The sequence below is a fragment of the Drosophila melanogaster genome, chromosome 2R, assembly GCF_000001215.4.
Source record: "Drosophila melanogaster chromosome 2R".
NCBI classification, from domain to species: domain Eukaryota; kingdom Metazoa; phylum Arthropoda; class Insecta; order Diptera; family Drosophilidae; genus Drosophila; species Drosophila melanogaster.
In genome coordinates, this window is record NT_033778.4 from 12386666 (window position 1) to 12405309 (window position 18644).

General features: G+C 41.6%; 5 protein-coding genes across 12 annotated transcripts, besides 1 other annotated feature; 4 read left to right on the forward strand and 1 right to left on the reverse strand.

The window, feature by feature from the left end:
- Cpr49Ac (Cuticular protein 49Ac) lies at positions 1–3392 on the forward strand. Of its 6 annotated transcripts, none has more exons than NM_165892.4 (7): positions 295–430; positions 717–852; positions 1248–1274; positions 1635–1785; positions 1853–1868; positions 2258–2421; positions 2589–3392. In NM_165892.4, the coding sequence occupies exons 1-7, from the start codon at positions 392–394 to the stop codon at positions 3028–3030; spliced, it is 975 nt and encodes a 324-aa protein (NP_725150.2). In that variant the 5' UTR covers positions 295–391; the 3' UTR covers positions 3031–3392. The 6 variants fall into 6 exon arrangements, with proteins under 6 accessions (NP_001286346.1, NP_725150.2, NP_610772.3 ...); NM_136928.5 differs by having other exon boundaries at positions 717–762; NM_001299417.1 differs by lacking the exon at positions 1248–1274 and having other exon boundaries at positions 1–430.
- Positions 3393–4038: 646 nt separating this feature from the next.
- Positions 4039–4097: a mobile genetic element.
- A 133-nt stretch (positions 4098–4230) lies between these two features.
- On the reverse strand, positions 4231–5034 carry Cpr49Ad (Cuticular protein 49Ad). The gene is made up of 3 exons (NM_136929.2): positions 4975–5034; positions 4499–4913; positions 4231–4438 (listed from the first exon to the last, which is right to left on the reverse strand). The coding sequence occupies exons 1-3, from the start codon at positions 4987–4989 to the stop codon at positions 4368–4370; spliced, it is 501 nt and encodes a 166-aa protein (NP_610773.1). The 5' UTR covers positions 4990–5034; the 3' UTR covers positions 4231–4367.
- A 1783-nt stretch (positions 5035–6817) lies between these two features.
- Positions 6818–8177, forward strand: Or49a (Odorant receptor 49a; the record flags this gene model as incomplete). The annotated part of the gene is made up of 4 exons (NM_078987.3): positions 6818–7593; positions 7651–7852; positions 7907–8062; positions 8121–8177. 4 exons carry the CDS (start codon positions 6818–6820, stop codon positions 8175–8177), a joined length of 1191 nt encoding a protein of 396 aa, NP_523711.3.
- A 64-nt stretch (positions 8178–8241) lies between these two features.
- CG30048 (uncharacterized protein) lies at positions 8242–12477 on the forward strand. 3 transcript variants are annotated; one of them, NM_001414072.1, is made up of 3 exons: positions 8242–8904; positions 8955–9314; positions 9368–12477. In NM_001414072.1, exons 2-3 carry the CDS (start codon positions 9011–9013, stop codon positions 12439–12441), a joined length of 3378 nt encoding a protein of 1125 aa, NP_001400986.1. In that variant the 5' UTR covers positions 8242–8904; positions 8955–9010; the 3' UTR covers positions 12442–12477. The 3 variants fall into 3 exon arrangements, with proteins under 3 accessions (NP_001400986.1, NP_725155.4, NP_001401003.1); NM_165895.4 differs by having other exon boundaries at positions 8955–9309; NM_001414073.1 differs by having other exon boundaries at positions 8242–8847.
- A 3073-nt stretch (positions 12478–15550) lies between these two features.
- Cpr49Ae (Cuticular protein 49Ae) lies at positions 15551–18443 on the forward strand. Its single transcript, NM_136930.4, has 3 exons — positions 15551–15665; positions 16716–16843; positions 17501–18443. Exons 1-3 carry the CDS (start codon positions 15657–15659, stop codon positions 17766–17768), a joined length of 405 nt encoding a protein of 134 aa, NP_610774.3. The 5' UTR covers positions 15551–15656; the 3' UTR covers positions 17769–18443.
- Positions 18444–18644: the final 201 nt, after the last annotated feature.

An 18644-nucleotide genomic window follows, 5' to 3' on the forward strand; every position in this document is an offset into this window, starting at 1 on the left:
CGTTTACTTGTGACATTGATACGCCATAAAGATGATGCCCCAGAAAGCGATTGAACTCGAAGAGGCGAGAGAAGCTAACAAAAGGTGGAACCAGAAGTATTCGGCTCATCTTCTGTCTAAAAATCCAAAGGGAGCAGCTCGGGGTACAAGTCTTCATGAAATGTAGCTGATGAACCGAAGTGAACCGACGAATCTCCGCTCAGAGAATTTTAGGCGCGACGATGCGTTGAGAGCAGCGCTGCGACTGCGAACCTGGCACATTTCTATATAAATCCGGTGTACTGGAAGGGAAACCAAACATTCCTGTTGCAATCGCCTTTCGAGCAGGATTACCATCTCAGTTATCTTAACGAAAAAGGATACTTTCCCCTAAAGGATACTCAAAGCCAACATGTTCACCAAGTCAATGCTGAGCTTCTCCCTGGTCGTGGTGAGTAGCGCAAAAGGATATTGGTCTCCTGATTGGTGACGAAGTGCAGTGTCCGCCAAGTGTTACTCACGTGCCTGAGGAAAAATATATAAAATTGTTGTTTATCAGCAAGTTTTAGCACAATTAATTAGCTGCTGCACGTCGTGTGAAGCCTTGAATCTTTACTGCCATCCGCAGCATTGTTTGAGTACATTCAACCGAACGTGCGGCGGTGGGCGCCACTTCCTGTCACATTTAACGGCATTATGCAAATCGGTTTATTGAACGACATCCTCTTGCCCCGCAGGCCCTCTTCGTTGTCTGCCACGCCAGTCCCGTTCCGGATAATAATGGCAAGTATACGGTTCCACAGCAATCCTCTAACGATGGCAAGTATCGCCCCAGCGACGATGGGAAGTACCATGGGAATTCGCAGAACGAAGGTATTTTCGTGAGACAAGCCAATATCAAATATCGTGCCTACTGCCACGCCCAATGACTGCATGCCGCTGCCAACGCCCACTAACACCCAGCAAATGTGAATCGATCGAAAAGCAAGACCGACTTGCCCAAATACTAACATACATACTATACATACACCACCATATGTATATCTGTATACCCGACGACTTCGAAAACACACACTCACCTACACGAATAATCCACTGACTCTCCTCGAATAAGTTCAAGCTCAAGGCTGACATCTGAAATTAGCGATATTGTAAACAAAACTCAGATTATTCAGACCTTGAGCCAAGCTTCTATCACTAATCAAAGAACCGTTTTTACTTTAAGCACTCTGATATTAAACAATCACTTTCTTATACTCATACTCTAGGCCGGAGTGGTTCGCAAGAAAGTATAGGTAAATTATTGAAAGAAGGAGCAAAATGCATATCTATCTCACAATCACACAAACAGAAATCATTTCACACAAAAAGCAGTCTACAAAAAAAAAAATCCATATGGAAATTGTAAATCAACTCGACTGTAGTTAAACGACTGTAGTTTAACTCCAAATTGCAACCAATTTAGATCCAGCTGCCTCTTTTGTACAAAAACTTAATGAGAAACTAATTAACTGTGTAAATATCTAATATTAGATATGAATAACTTGAATAGTTTCGAATTTGAATCGCAAGTCACTCACTCAAACACCGAGAGAAACCGTAGATATATTAACGAGACAGCCCACTAACTTCCGATTTTGTTTCTTTCCCAAAAGGTCGCTATCATCACATGCCGATTCCCTACAGACATGTGAGCGATCAGCGTGAGCTTGGAAAATACCATCACATTCCCTATCCCTATGACGGAGGCTATGGACCCTACGCTGGTTCGAATATTCCCTATGTCCATGACGACAGGCCTTACAAGTGAGTGACTCATCTGGTTTTGGTGTGAAGTATTGTATTTTATTTCATGTGCCTTTGTCCATTTCAGCCACGACCTGTACACAGTAAGTAACGCCGAGTTTAAAGTACCAGAAATCCCCTTGGAGTACGGCTTCCCCGATCATGAACCCCATCACCAACCGAGCACACAGTACTAAGAACCCACCAGATCCCACCAGAATCCCCCGAATTCCAACATCCGGCCAACACAGCGAAATCTACCCCCAAAAACCAATCCCGAACCCCCCTGCTTTCATAACCAATCCAAGCAAAAATGCGAATGTTTCTCGGCTACGCAACAAAATCAACCATTCCGCGCTACATGACACCCCACATTCGGTATCCCGCATGACCCCCAAAAAGATCCTTTGCCACCAAACACCATGCCACACAATCGCATGCACACACGCCCGATCAAAAACACCCAAGCCAATGATCACAACACCACTCGCAGAGCACGACCACCAAGAAACCAACCACGACCACCAAAAGGACGACAACCTCGACCACCACCACCACCACCACGCCCCGCAATATTCTGTTCAACTACGATGATGAGGGTCGCCACAAGATCCTGCACAAGGAAGAGGTCCGCAAACAGGACAAATACGATCACTCGTAAGTTTTTGTATGATTTTTGAAAATTCTCAAGTCCTTATTTCGGCAATCCCAATTTAAATTAAAGAACGGGGCTCATTTCCGCTTTCTTAATATTATATTATTCGTATAATCAGCTTTTGTGTGTACAATCATTTTAATCAATTTTAATTTATTTTATCCAACAGTTACCTGACTGAGAATGGAATCTATGGCGAGGAGCAGGCCAAGCTTCACCACACCGGAGGCACACATGCCAAGGGATTCTATGAGTACACCGGTGACGATGGCAAGCTTTATCGCGTAAACTACGCCTCCAACGATGGCGGCTTCATGCCCCAGGGAGACCACATTCACCCGATCCCCGATGCCATTGTCCGTGCCCTCAAGTACGTGGAGGAGCAGCACAAGATCAACGGTGGGGCTCAGTTCGACCATCGCGGCTTCCGCATCAATCACATGACCAAGGACCTTAAGGCGCAGATCAAGGCGATCCATCTGGAGGAGATGCCCAAGGAGCTGACCGAGCAGATCCATATGCTGGAGCACGAGGTGGAGCTCGCCGAGGAGGAGGAGCGCGAGGAGCAGGCCGCATTGGAGCGACTCCGCCAGGCAGCAAAGTCCCACTAAGTGTCGAGCCTGAGCTGCCCTCATTCACAGCCATATGTTCCCGCTACCCAAGCCCCCAAAAACAGTCCTAGTCCCAACTCCAACATCCAACTCCATTCCCCATGCATTTGCCGAGTGATCAACGGGCAAAACCTATAACAAGCCATCGCAATACCGAAAAAAATCCACAAAAAAAGCAAAAGGAAGGTGAAGATGTCAACATATCGAGTGGCAACCGGAGAATATTCGCACATAAGTCCGATCCCATGTTATTTCGTATTTATTTATCTGTCGAACTGTCGAATTTGACGATGTTGCTATGCATAAGATAATTAATTTGTTATTATCGTATATCGAAATAAAACCTACTAAATATTTGTTATAAATTACCAAGAATTTTGAGCTCAGGAATTCAAAGACCACCAAAGGCCCTTGAGTTGAACGGCATTTTTGGTTTCAAAGGCCAAAACGCAGTTGATAATGAAAGTGTCTGACATTTTGGCAAACATCTACACATATGTATTGAGCATTTTCAATACACAATATACGGGCGGCGTTTAAAAATTAATGGGTTTTTTGATCCCGCAATGGCGAGAAGAAAAAAAAACAAGTCTTAATCTAAGCACTTGTTGTCGGTAGTCGCAGAAAAAATTTTGTATTTTGGTACAAATATACATATATACACATTTCCGATAAGCAGGAATTGACCCAATTTCTAGAATATGATTTAAAGTCTGACCTTGTACTGGAAAGCTAAAGTACAGTAAAGATTATAATTATATGATATTACTCATTTGATTTCACTTACTAAGTTCTTGTCAATAAAATATATGGTAATTACAATAATTTTGTGTAAAATAAAACTAGTAATTAACCATTAGTTGAATAATAGTTTTAAAATATTCTATTTTCTATTTTAGATTGAATTCTTTTCGTAGCACACTTTTACGCTGGGGTTTAAAAAAAGAGCTTTTGAGGCGTAAGTTAGCTAAAGTTAATGAACATTAATCTGTACAAAAAGAAAACAACAGAAAACGCAATAGTCGATTTTCTCGACTATCAGATACCAACCACTCAACTAGTAGAATTAGAGATAGTAGTAGACTAGTAGAGAGATATTTTAACTCATTGTTTGTACCAACAAAAAAAGTAACCAAAAACAAAGTTAAAACGTTTCTCAAAACTGTGGGTGTGGCAGCTTTTTTGTTTTGTGGGCGGTATGGTGATCATAGGCTTTTCTAGGTTTCAAGAAAAAAGATACTCGTATTTTAATATTTGTAGTATTTATATATTTAATTTAAGAAGGCTGAACACACACTATTTTCACTCAACTAGTTAGGTATAGTTTGAACTCAAACTTAGTGTTTTGTATAGACTACATTGGCAGGGGCTGGCTGTCCGGCATAAAAAGCGGAGTTCACACCATCATCTATTAGAAATGTTTCATAAATCAAGGCTATTATATGGAGTCTGGAGTATGGATACTTACAGGTGATCACGGGACGGAAACCATTGGCATCAGCCAGGTACTTGACTCCCACTCGCAGACCCTCGGGTGTAATGAACGAATAAGCACCCTCAACTTGCTCCTCCTGCTGCTGGTTTCCAATGTTCACTGGCACTCCGCGCTCCTCGCCATGGATGCCGTTCTCCGTCTCATAGTTGTAGGAATAGGAGCCCGCTCCGTAGTTCACATCATTGTTTTGCTCCACAATTCTAGCCTGGGCAGCGGCGATGTAGGGATTGTACTTCTTGTAGAAGCCATCGTAGAAACGTCGTAGATTGTAGAGATCGCGGTTCCTGTAGTAGAGATCCCTGTAGTAGGGATTGCGCAGATAGGGATTGTATTGAGGCTGTCCCTCACAGGCGATGGCAGCCAGGGTGAGCACGAAAAGGCAGGAGAACTGAAAACACTCGCAAAATGAGATCACATCACTTGCTGGATATATCACTAGATGGTTTTACCAGCTTCAAAGACATTTCGATTTTGGCAACTTTCAACGATGATCTGTGCGACAGAACTGTAACAGCTTCCGTGGCAAAAGCAATGCGGTAGAACGCTATAATTGAATGAATTTCTTAGCATCCCAATGAATTTAGTTTTAATAGTCCAATTTTACCAAGCAGATCACAGCGTTTATACGGACAGACAGACGGAAAGTCGGACGGACGTTGCCAGCATGACTGTGTTAGTGATCCTGATCAAGAATATATATACTTTGAAGGGTCAGAAACACATACTTTTCAATTAGTCTAGTATACCCTTTTACTCCACCATTAACAGGTATAATTAAGAGCAACTTTGCGATGGCTGAAAGTAGCCGACAAACTGGCATAAGACACAGTTGGGGGCGCTAAGTGTTTATTCGTGTTCAAGCATATGAAGATATAAATGCTAATATCGCTTATAGACACATTTTATATTATAACTAGTGAAATTCGAGTAGTCAGTGAATAAATTAACTGAAACCGTCCTTTATTTTCCGACCCCTTTGCCTAATGTGATTACAAAATGTCGGTTTAGTTAATTTTCGCAACACGCAAATCGTTTCTAGCAAAAAGATGTAATTATTTTTACTCATTTGGATAACCGCTTGTATGCTTACCAATTTTAAAACTACATTTGTATTAATATTTCTGTTTGCCTCAACTTAATTGTGTCGAATATGAATTATTGTTTCCATCAGAGATTGAGGCGAATAAAGCATGAATGAGCAACGGAGACCCGGGCACATGAATGAATATGAATGAAGTTGGAAATAAGTTGGCTGGGTAGAAGATATGAATATTGGAGTGGAGGGAAGTAGCCGGAGGATCGGGGGAAGCCATCTTGATTGCAACGCCGGCCTTCACATTTCGCGTGCGATTTGACAGCAGTCAACGAGTGCAACAATAGCAACGTAATTGTGTCTACACTAGTCAGCAAAAGTCACGTGCCAGTTGGGTTGGGTTTTCGTTTTTTTTTTATTAATTGGTGCCTTTTATGTGCCCCCTTAAAACGAGAATACTATTTACTTAAGCGCTGAAATTAGCATTTTTATGTCTAAGCTAGCTGAGACAAAACAAATTGAGATCAATGGGCAAACCGAGTGTGCCACAAACAAATGTGATTTCTATTCAAAACAAAACCCGCCGTCGGCCACATCTGATTGTATAAATGTCCAAATACTGGTCATTCGTATATTTTATGGTTCCGATTCTCCGAGTCGCAGCTCTGCGGAATGCGTTAAATAAGAGCTGCCTATGGTTGGGACAAAAGATCTGTATTGGGTTATTTGCATAAACGAGCCGCTGAAAATTTGTCATCTAATTAATTGGCTCGAATTTATTTAACATTTGTATTTAAATATTCATTGGGAGCTTAAGTTTGCAGCGTTCTTAAGTGTACAAACTTTTCACTGTGGCTTGTGGTTTGATAAATTATCAAACAGCAGACTTCTCTTGTAATCAAGACCATTCAAGGGGTTCCATTTGAATCGGTCTGCGGTAATTTAAATATCATATTATACCGGCTGTAGGCCATATTAATTCGGTTGAGGCAATCGTTGACAAGTGGTAGGATAAATGCAACCGCACCTTAAATTATTAATTAACTTCTCACACTCGAAATGCCAGAAGGCATTTAGAGTTGGTAGAGAGAACAAATAGCTTAGCACCTAAGTGACAAAACAATTACAACATTAATTATTAACTAGACACTTTATAAAAAATGGACCAAGCCAGTCCCTATAAATGTATTACTTCCCGAATGCTTTGGGCCCAGTTAATGTTAAGAGCCGACGTGTAAGCACAAAAATAGAATCTGAAAATGGAAAAACTACGTTCCTATGAGGATTTCATCTTCATGGCCAACATGATGTTCAAGACCCTTGGCTACGATCTATTCCATACACCCAAACCCTGGTGGCGCTATCTGCTTGTGCGAGGATACTTCGTTTTGTGCACGATCAGCAACTTTTACGAGGCTTCCATGGTGACGACAAGGATAATTGAGTGGGAATCCTTGGCCGGAAGTCCCTCCAAAATAATGCGACAGGGTCTGCACTTCTTTTACATGTTGAGTAGCCAATTGAAATTTATCACATTCATGATAAATCGCAAACGCCTACTGCAGCTGAGCCATCGTTTGAAAGAGTTGTATCCTCATAAAGAGCAAAATCAAAGGAAGTACGAGGTGAATAAATACTACCTATCCTGTTCCACGCGCAATGTTTTGTACGTGTACTACTTTGTAATGGTCGTCATGGCACTGGAACCCCTCGTTCAGTCGTGCATTATGTACCTGATAGGCTTTGGAAAAGCTGATTTTACCTATAAACGCATTTTTCCCACGCGCCTCACTTTCGATTCTGAAAAACCTTTGGGCTATGTGTTGGCCTACGTGATAGACTTCACCTATAGCCAGTTCATAGTGAATGTGAGCCTGGGCACAGATCTGTGGATGATGTGCGTCTCAAGCCAAATATCGATGCACTTGGGCTATCTGGCCAATATGTTGGCCTCCATTCGACCAAGTCCAGAAACGGAACAACAAGACTGTGACTTCTTGGCCAGCATTATAAAGAGACATCAACTAATGATCAGGTAACTTAAGCAAATTTGATTATATTGAATTATAATATTATAAGCAATATATTACAGGCTTCAAAAGGACGTGAACTATGTTTTTGGACTCTTATTGGCATCTAATCTGTTTACCACATCCTGTTTACTTTGCTGCATGGCGTACTATACCGTCGTCGAAGGTTTCAATTGGGAGGGCATTTCCTATATGATGCTCTTTGCTAGTGTAGCTGCCCAGTTCTACGTTGTCAGCTCACACGGACAAATGTTAATAGATTTGGTGGGTATAATGTAATGGATGGTCATAGGACACCTGCTTAAAGTCACTTTTCAGAGTACAAATTTAGCCAAGGCTGCCTTTGAAAGCAAGTGGTATGAAGGATCTTTGCGATACAAAAAGGAGATACTCATTCTAATGGCACAGGCTCAACGACCTTTGGAGATTTCAGCCAGGGGAGTAATTATCATATCCCTCGACACCTTTAAAATAGTGAGTATGGCATTGTAGAAGTGTTTTTTTTTTTAACAAATTGGCTATTCCTTCGTAGTTGATGACCATCACATACAGATTTTTCGCGGTTATACGACAAACTGTAGAAAAGTAAGCTAATTTTAAGGTATATAAGTAGTTTTCCTCATATGAAATTGATGGTATTGCCTATGTATCGTTGACTTTTCTATCAATTTTTGTTAAAAATGACTTTATGTCTAAAATTAAAAAAATACATGTGCTTCTATTACTATATCTGACGGTGCAGATTGCGAAAACGAATGAACTAAAAGAAGCGAATATTAAAGTGTATTGCAGTGAATATGTACCCTACGGAATTCGCACTAATATCGTCATAGCCATGGAAAGTATTCCTGTTAAGTACAAAGTAACTATCTTGCTCAGTACTCCCAGCTACCTATTATCCTTTTTTGAGTTGGGAAATGTAGCTAACGGAATGGGTCCCAGCTTCAGAAGCACCTCATCAATCAGTGAGGAGCTTTCTATTTATGGAATCAAGTCGAAAACGAAACCCGAATATGAACAGGGATACTTTGCCGATTTAAGTGCAACTTTTTGGTCGGTCAGTGATAAGGTGCTAACGCTTCTGGGTCGAATAAAATTAAATAGGATCTATGAGATCAAAGTATCTATTCCCATTGAAGTAAGTTTGCCCCCGCGTTGTGCGCCACAATTGACAGTGCCAAAGTGTTCAGATCCCCTATCACCACGAAAAGTTCTGATCACTCGTGGCATTTCGATTAATGCATTATTTCTGGAGTCCTGTGAACTACCAGTGAGGGCTAAATATCACTGGAGTCTAAGAGATTTTGTTGGGTTAAGTGAGTAGTTCCGTGTACCAAATCATCTTTTCTATCCATCCTTTCCACAGCACAGTTTGCATCATATACCACCGATGGTCCTTTCATTAATATTCCGGCATTTACTATGAGGTTTCCCACTTCCCACGAAGCCTGGCGTGATTTGTATCTTTTACAAGTGGAAGGAAGTGTTAATGGTGTGCAATTCGCAGCTCGTTGTTACCTAAAATCCATTATGGGCAATGTGGAGGCCGTAATTCTTGGTGGTCAAAATAGACTGGCCCGACAAAGTGAAACAATTTGGATGAACGGCTCAATGAGCTATGATTTATCTAAGAGAAGAGGGGATATCCAATTTTCTATATACAATTGGAATTGTTATTCTGTTAATGACATAGATAACCCATTTTGCCATCGGAACATATCGTCGGGTGAGATGCTTAGTCAAACGATAAATATGTCTATTATTATATTTTTTCAATAGTTTCGGTGTTTTCTATTCCTGCCAAATCCTTTAAAAGTGGCTGCAGATATACCTTTCGTTTGCAAGTTTTCAGAGATGGCAATCCCAATGTTTCATCCCAAAAAATGCAAGCAATCACTGTGATAGAACATAAAATACTAGAAGTAACAATAGAATGTTTAAGGAATTGCAAGAACGATTTCTTTACTCCTAGCTCAAAGATTCATCTGAGATCAAATTGCATCAATTGCGGAGGTCAACTTGTCAGATACAAATGGTTTGTTGATGGTCAACTGTTGGTCACCAGTCGAGATTTAGCATTGTACATACGATCTGCACCAAAAGAAATCCGCATTAAGCTCATTGTTTATTCAAAGTATGGAATCTATGGCCGGAAGGTAAAAACCCTGTTTAAAAATACGGGTCCCAGAGGCGGGATATGTTCGGTGTATCCAAGGCAAGGTTACGAGGGAATCACGCCATTCTATCCATGCTGCCAAAACTTTGGGTCCTTGAATGGTCACAAAGAATATTGGTACTATGCCGGCTCAGTTCTGGTTGGTAGTTGTGTGGACTGCAACTGTGAGGTTTATTTGCCCATTACCAGTTCCATAAAGGTGCTCGTATGTGATGTAACATGGGCATGCCGCACAACTTGGATAGAGGTTAAGATCATTCCCTTGAGAAGTATTCCCAAAAATATCCATGGCCTTCTAGAGAAAGGACATATGCAGCGGTATTTGCAAATCATGCAATCTGCAGCATCCCACTTAACTAAAGCGCAATCTGGATTATATCTGACCAGAAATCTGACTAACATTCCTTTTCAGTCGCGTAGTTCACTCGCAAGATTGGCTAACCTTACCTTAACTTTGGCACATCGCTTGTATTTCGTCGATCAGCAAAAGGAATCTCTACTCACGAAGATGGTCAAGATAATTAATAACAACTTTGAGAGAATAAAAAGGAACGAGGAAGAAACGTTTCTTATGGAAAAGCCATTTGATAACTTAAGACTGGCTTGCAGAGAGGTATATGAAATAATCAAGAGGTTGTGCAAAGATACTCCTAGTCCCCCAATGTCAGTTTACGATCAATACTATCGGGCATTTTCAACTGGAAAATTGGATCAGTCGTTTGTCGAAAAATTGGTGGATGAGACCCAAAAGCTCGCAAAAGATAAATCAACTTCTTCGTGGGTTATGTGGCTGAACTCCACGTGGGAAATGGAACGTCTGTATCGTCATTTAAACTATGATCGCGGTTTATATCGATCCGATATTATTGACCCAAGGAAGGAAATGTCCAATGGAGTTGCACTGGAAGTTCAATGTTTCGACACTTTTCCCAAGAAAATCGTTCGAGTACTTTCAAGTGATAGGATTCATATGGTTCTTTTCGCCCGAGCAGTTTTAAATGAAGTTCTTAAGACGGACGAGGGTAGAGTATGTCTCAAGTTGGTTTCCATGAAACTGAAACTAAACTGGTGGTACCCCATTAACAAGAAGCCCAGTACTCTTGTGCTATCAGTGCGAATTTATCAAAGGGAAGATAATTTCACGGTGCAGATACCACTGAATCGGAGTCAAATTCACATGAAGACTTTTATAACCTATGACCCCGAATTTGATACCGAGATCAGGAATAGTTTAATCAGCAGCACGAGATCCCCAAGAGCAATCAGCTTTTCCTCAACTGAAGTGAAAAACTGCCTTACAGAAGGCACTCTTCAAACGCATCAGGAGATCCGGATGTACCGCATGGTTCTAATGGAGCACACATTGCTGGCTGTGCAGTTCACCACATCCACTCACAAACTTCAGGTGGTACTGAGGACGAAGGAAAAGCCATCCGTAAGAGAAATCTCCAACTCCAAGTGCACAATACCTGCATTAACGACGAATGCCACCATTCTTCTGCGAAATAACTGTCACAAAGCTGATCGAGCATATATTGCACTAAGACTCTACCGTGATACCTCGATGGGAAAGGCCGATAATAGTCCAATAGCGAACGGACCGGCGAGATTTGCGTTTGTTTTTCAGATTCGCAGCTGTGACACGTGGCAGTATTCCGCAAGCTTGGACAATCAGAAGTGGCTTCATTATGGTTGCTATCCCACAATGGATCTCAGTGTGGAGAAGGGTATTCGTTGCACCTGTAATGTCCTGGGAACTTATACCGATTATTTGTACTATATACCTGGCGTGGAGGTTCCAATTGGTGTTTTCCAAGCAGCAAAGCTTAATATTTTAATTATACTTGTCTATTTGACTGCACTTTTGATTATACTGCTGTGGATTCTATGGTTATATAGATACCGAAGTAAACTTCCAAGTAAGACAATACGATTTCCGAAGTTCGAACTGGACGATGAATCAACGGGAGAGTTGCATGATGTGTTGATATCCTTAAGGACCGGAGGTCGGATAAATGCGGGAACCACAGCTTCTGTGCACCTTTCCTTCCGCGGCCAATCACAGCCCGTTCGTCATATTGAAATCATGCAGGATCCAGAAAATATATTTCTAAAGTCAAATACCACATTGTATATTTGGGTACGAACTCGAGATATCCGCATCCCAACCAAGGTTATGGTTTACCACAACAACGCCGGGCGATTTCCGATGTGGTTCCTCCGCCGCATCGAGGTGACCGACATTCAGACTGGTGAGACGCAGGTGTTTTTAGCCCGGAAATGGTTGGAGAAGGGTACACTGTTGATGTCTTCAACGCTGATCTATAAACAAGGTGATGTACGAATGTTCGACGTGTGGAAGAATCGATTTATGATGAGCTTCGAGATGTTCTGGATTAATTGGTCGCTGTGGCAACCAGTGACCGGCAGTTGGAGGGAGTCCGCCCATTATCCACGAATGTCCCGAGCCAAAAGATTTTGTGAGTTCATCTGCAAACTGTTGGTCAATTATACTATATGCGCTTCATTCTTTGGCGTTACAACGTCGGAAAATTTACATTTAATGCGATCTTTGTTTTTAAACTACAAGGATATAATAGTGCTAACCATGATATGCTCTTTTGTAAATGTGATGTTACAAACTATGTTTAATTTGGTTAACTATAAATTCGGTTAAGATGGTTTTGTTAATAAAATCAATAAAGTACTTTAGAACACACATGGTCATATATATTCCTGCTTTAAATCATGTAGTAATTTCTAGGCCATAATGGTAAAGGGGGGAGTTCCTAAAGACCCACTCCCGCATATTAAATGTCTTGGCCGCGATTTGCATTAATTAGCCATGAGCCGCAAACGACGACGCCCACGTGCTGCAGATCGATCCCTCTGCCATTTGAGATGACTGTCATCAATTTGCATAAATCACATTAATGAACTGAGCCCAGCGAATCTCAAATGCCCAGACGGATTAGCTAGCTAAAGGCCAGGTGGTGACGCATTCATACCAACACCCAGAGTGCTCCAGTTCCTGACCACACGAACTAGTTAAGAGCACCGAAGCAGAGCAGATATGTTGGCCATCCTTGACCATGAATGGCCATAAAATTAATCCCCTCTCCCGGACTTTGTTGCCACCAAAGTGCAGTAGCTGGGATCGCGACATGACCAGAACCACTGACATTTAACCGCAGCAACTGGTTGTGCATCGCGTCCATTGGTGGCTTCTGCTGCGGTGGGCAATTATTTATTTATGCCTGCATTGACATTAGCATTAGCCAGTGCAAAGTATGCCAGGCTGGACCGTAGATGTGGCCAATAGTTGAATAGTTGGCCAAAAGGCGGCTCTAGCTTCTTACGCAACAGCTAAATCAATGCGGACAACCGATTTATAGAAATGGCAGCCCAAGATTCGGTTGGCGGGGAGATGCCTCTTGGTTATTAACATTTGATCTTGAGCCAAAAAGGATTTCGGACTTAAAAAGATTTTAAAAGCTTTAAGCCAGTCTTTGTGTCACGAAAATATCTTGAACTTTGGCTAGAGATTATAAGCCAAACTACTAAATTTGAGGTCAAAAAACAGCTAAAGTGTAGATTTGAAACGATATTAAAACATAGAAAATTATACAAATTAATTATAACACATCTAGTGAATTTACTTTACTTTAAAGATTTGCAACTAACAATTAAGATCAAGCAAGCAAGAGGTATTATAAATATAGCATTTTATAGGTACTTTAAGAATGCATCTGTGAAATTCACCTCGTTGAAACTGTAGACAAAAACTAGCACCTCAGCTCAGCGCTACAGCGTGGCCATCATGCCCGACCCATTGCTGGGTATCAGATTGCAGACACTACTCAAAACGTCTTTAAAACAAATTACGCTGTGTGCCGTAAAGAACCCGCTGCGACCTTCAAAGTGGACAGCGGGCGAGAACAGGTTGGGCAACCAGAATATGACCATAAAGCCATACATATATCCATACAGCCAACTGACATTTTGTGGCATCGGGTTCTCCGATCGCAGAAGTCATGCGTAACAATTCAAGGTTCCGCCGCCTAATATTAAGCCAGATGGGAAATGCTCGGCTCGGCTGAGAACATAAATCTCATTAGACAGCCAGTTAAGTGGAAATAAACACATTTAAAGGTGTTACATTATATATTAAAATTAACGCACACAAATGTCTTCATAATTATTGCAAAAGGGTTAATCATAATAAGGCAATGGCCACAGACTTTGACTTCCACCTCGACGACTTCGCCTTTAACTTGGTTCGGCAATAGTTGAACTATATGGGTTTTCTTCGTTTTTCCGATTCTTTTTTTGTTTTTTTTTTTTTGGTTGCCAAAGACAAAAACAATACAATATGGGCACAATCTTTGGGACAATCTTGTCACGAAATTCTGTCGCCGTCTGTGTCGCAGTTGCAGTTAACATGGGGATGGGGAGATGGAGATGGGGGCTACGGGCCGCTGGAGTTGCAGACAAAGTCTAAGAGTCTGGCCCCATCTGCTGGCCCAAAGCTATTCATTAGACGCGCCTACACTTTGGCAGCGACGACAACAACTTGGCGTTTAGCAATTTCTGGCATTTTGACCCCGTGCACGGCTTCAGTTTGAGGTCTGCCCATGGGTTTCGGTTTCGGCATGGGTATGTGTAAAAAGGTTTGGGTTTGGTCTTTGGTACTGAACACTCAGCTTCGCTAGATGGCTGCCTGACTTTGATTGCGATGGCCGATTAATGCAGCGCATTTAAATGCAACGGTTCACCCCCAAAAAAAAAAATCAATGGGCCTGCCCCATTTCGAGTCAGGTGGCAACGCCGGCGGCGAGATCGGTATCATCATCGCTATTATAATTATCGTTTATCTGGGGCGTATCCATCGACCGTTCTTCTTTCGTCGCTTGCTGGATGCATACACTGAAGAAAATTTGACTGGCAAAATTTTGAAAATTTTGAAATTATTTGGAAATTTTCGAAAACTTTCTTTAGAAATCGTTTCAAAAACAGTTTAGTTGTTCAGCGACTTGAAAATAAGTTCTATAATATCAGTTCTTACCTTAAAAATCTTTCCCTCAGCAGCACAATCTCTATAGTAAAGATTTGAAATTGAAAACTAGCAAGCTAAATTTGTAATACATTTACTCCATTTACTAATTACATGTATCAAGTTGATACCTATGTAAATACGCATAATTTACAAATATTTTACCATTTGCTATAAAACTAGATCATTGAATATTTAGATATTATAATCGTTAACACTTTGTATCGCTGTGTATCTATTTCCGCCGGCTGATGCAATTACCAAGCAATAGATTTAAATGGTGTAGACGCTCTGCAAAAACCTGAAGCAATTGCATAAATTACGTGTACTTAGTACCGAGTTGGTTCTTTATTTCCAGCCCAGAACAACTGGGCCTTCGCCGCAGTCGTCGCTTCTGCTGCTCTTTGGAAACGGCGACGTCGACGGCGACTGAGACTGCGACTAAGGCGTTGAATCTTTAGTTTAGTTTGTCTTCTCTTTTCTCTGGCCAGCCACCTCGTCACCTACCAACCCACCCACCAATCTAGGCACCCATACCCATCCCCCTACTAGCCAAGTTGCGAGTTGGTTGTTAGTTGTTCGTTGTTGGTTTTGGCCGTACTCGTGTCGCAGCTTTGCATCTTGGCTATAACGTGTGTGTGTGTGTGTGCGACGCTTTGCCAACTGAAACTGAATTGTTTGCAGCCTCGCCAGTGCAATTTTCGTATAAATAGACTCACCTGCCGGCATTGGGCATCATTAAATAGAAACGTTCGTTCAATTAACAACTGCAGTGTGCTGAGGACCCAGACGAAAGGATACACTTGCCTTTTGGATTACACTACCGAATTTCTAACAAGATGAAGAACGTAAGTGGGTGCCAAAGGAGTCGAGTGGATCGGTGGTGTTATGTAACATACGAATAGGAAAAGTGTCCATAAGGATAAAATCTTTGAGCTGACATTAGGGATACATTGTGAGAGCCTTTGTGAATCAAGAATCACTTATTTCAGCAAAGCTAAGTTTGAAAGAAATCACGTTTCTCGCAAGTTAGATGAGTTCTAAAAAAAATGACAGATACAAAATTCGGTGGCAATCCACATCTTCTTCCACCAATTCCCATAAAACATATGACCAGACATGCTCCGGCAGTAAAAGCCATCGTAAATCAATCGCCTAAGGTGAGCTTTTGAGGCATTTATTATGGTTCAGGAAAGAAACCGAGGCCCTTTTGAGATGTTTTTTTTTTTTTTGGCTAAATCTTCCGCAATTATGAGGCTCGCCAGTCGTAAAGGCGGGTGCAAAAACATATAGCACATTGCCATTTGAATGGCTTAAAAGCCAAAGGCAATTAACGGATTCGAATTCCGAGGCAGCCTGCTAGCCACGCAAAGGTCAGAGTCAGACCCACGGACCAACAACACCTGGCAGCTGTCCATCGGACTGAAAAGTTCAGACACGAAATTGGAATCCCAGATGGAAAACGAAACCCATTCAGCTCGCTTCAGCGACAATTGCCCAAGAGTCAATCTCGAACTGGGGTGAGCTCAAAGTGGCCAAAAAGTGAGAAGTAAGCCCAACTTACCAACTCCGATGAGGCAGTGGAACACGCCCCTTCATTTCCAAGCTCTTTTGTGTAAAAGTTAATTGAGTCAGTCGACATTAGGTGTGTGAGTGAGTGTGTGTGTGTGGAAATGTGGAAAATATTTAATTGGCATCTATTTGGCGACCTCAAAACGGTGTCTAAAAAGCCCGGTATGTGAGAACAGCAAATAAAATAGCGAAGATAGCTAAGGCAATAAATCTCCCGGCATTCGGGGACGTTGCATAATAGCACTCATAGCATCGGGCACGATTTCAAGATGTTTATTAGCTCGGCTAACATTGCGGAACTCTCCATTTCGTTTTGCCCTCGACAGTTTGCTCTCTGTCTGCTGGCCACCGCCTTGATGAGCTGCTGCCAGGCTGCCCCCCAAAAGGCGGAGGAGCCCATCGCCATCATCAGCCAGGAGTCCAACATTGAGCCAGATGGATCCTACAACTATGCGTAAGTGATCTGAATAGTTATGTTATATTTAAGGGTGAGATTAGCATAGTATTAATTGATTTACTTAGAGATCTTAGTAAGATATACACACTAATCGTTTTAATATATGAACCGTCATAATAATACGTGTTAATCAGGTATTTACACGTTAATTGAACTTCAATCTTTAATTATCTCATGTCTCTAAAACCCATTATAGTTAAAAGCCGTGCTTGAAAAATCTTAGTAATATAGCAATTAATATCTGTCCGTTGCTAAAAAAAACTGATTTTGAAGCATACTTTGGGGATAAAATATCTAAATTTCGCTTTTTAAGAAACCCCCTAAAGTGACTTACATAGTTTAAGACAAACGATAATCCCCCAACAACACTTTTCCCTCAATCCGTTAGCAAAACCAGCTATTGGTGCTTCCATTAGAATAAAAAAAAAAATATGCTAATAAAGCTAACGAAATATGGATTAGTGAGCCATATTTAAATAGAGGTCTGCGCAGAAATGCTAAAAGTTAAACAGTTGATTGAATTTTAATTCGATTTGCTTGGCGCCAGACGAATGATGCATAAAAACAAGGTGATATTAAGCCTTTTATTATATATATTTATAGCAAGATTTCAAGGAGAATTCGATTAGACCCTACTAATTTATATGCTTGCAGCTATGAGACGGCCAATGGAATCAAAGCTGAGGAGACCGGAACCCTGAAGAAGGCCACTTCGCCAGACTCCAGTGACGTGATCATCGCCAGGGGATCGGTGTCGTACACCTCGCCCGAGGGTAACCTGATCACACTGAACTACTCCGCCGATGATGAGAACGGTTTCCAGCCGCAGGGCGATCATCTGCCCACTCCGCCACCAATCCCGCCAGCGATCCAGAAGGCCCTTGACTACCTGCTCAGCCTGCCACCGGCAAAGCGTCGTTAGGAGTGGATTACCCGCCAGATGTTGACCAACGATTCTGACCAACTTCGATTCTGATGTGTAGATGCTGCTCTGTTGCTGCAAGTTGATTGCTGCCCAACACCCCAATTCCGATCCCCAGACAATCACTCATAAGACACAAGCCAAGGGCTGTAACCTTCGCCTCCTCCTACTTCTTTGCCCACTCAGGAGGTCAAAGGTCGGCCAAATCCACTGACTGAAGAACACACACACACACACTCAAACGGATGTGAGGGACAACACGACACGAGAACCACATGACAACACCATGATACTGATAGCCCAGTCTGATTTCTTGCTTTCTTCCAACGAACTCTACTACTCTATGCGAATCTCTTCAGATCTTTTAGTCGCCGGAACTCTGCCATTTTCGGACTCATGTGATATCGTCGATTTATCAATGAAATCAACAAGGAAAATGTAAAAAAAAAAAATACACGCAAACAAGAAATTAACTAAATAATATACAGGAATATTATCAACAGCGAACTTTGTGTAAATAGTCTGTAAATTAGAAACATTTACACGTAGTCTTAGCCAAGATGTCGATGAGGATTCCTCGTTGCGTCGAGAATTATACAAACTCTTGTGAAGAACTATGATGATATTCTTTAGCCTTTAGCTGCAAATAAAGAATTAAAGATTCTTTCGAAAAGTAAACAAATCAGGTGTTTAATTATGTGGATATGCCCGAATCGGCAAACTCAATGGCCTCAAATAATCCTTAATAGTCGAAGTCTCGATAAACTGCACCTGGTTTCCGAACAACTTTTGACATCTAAAGCAAACTACTCCCACTGACACTGATTATCTCGCGCATCGTATTTCCATTCGATGTTTGGTGCTTCTGTCGTGGTC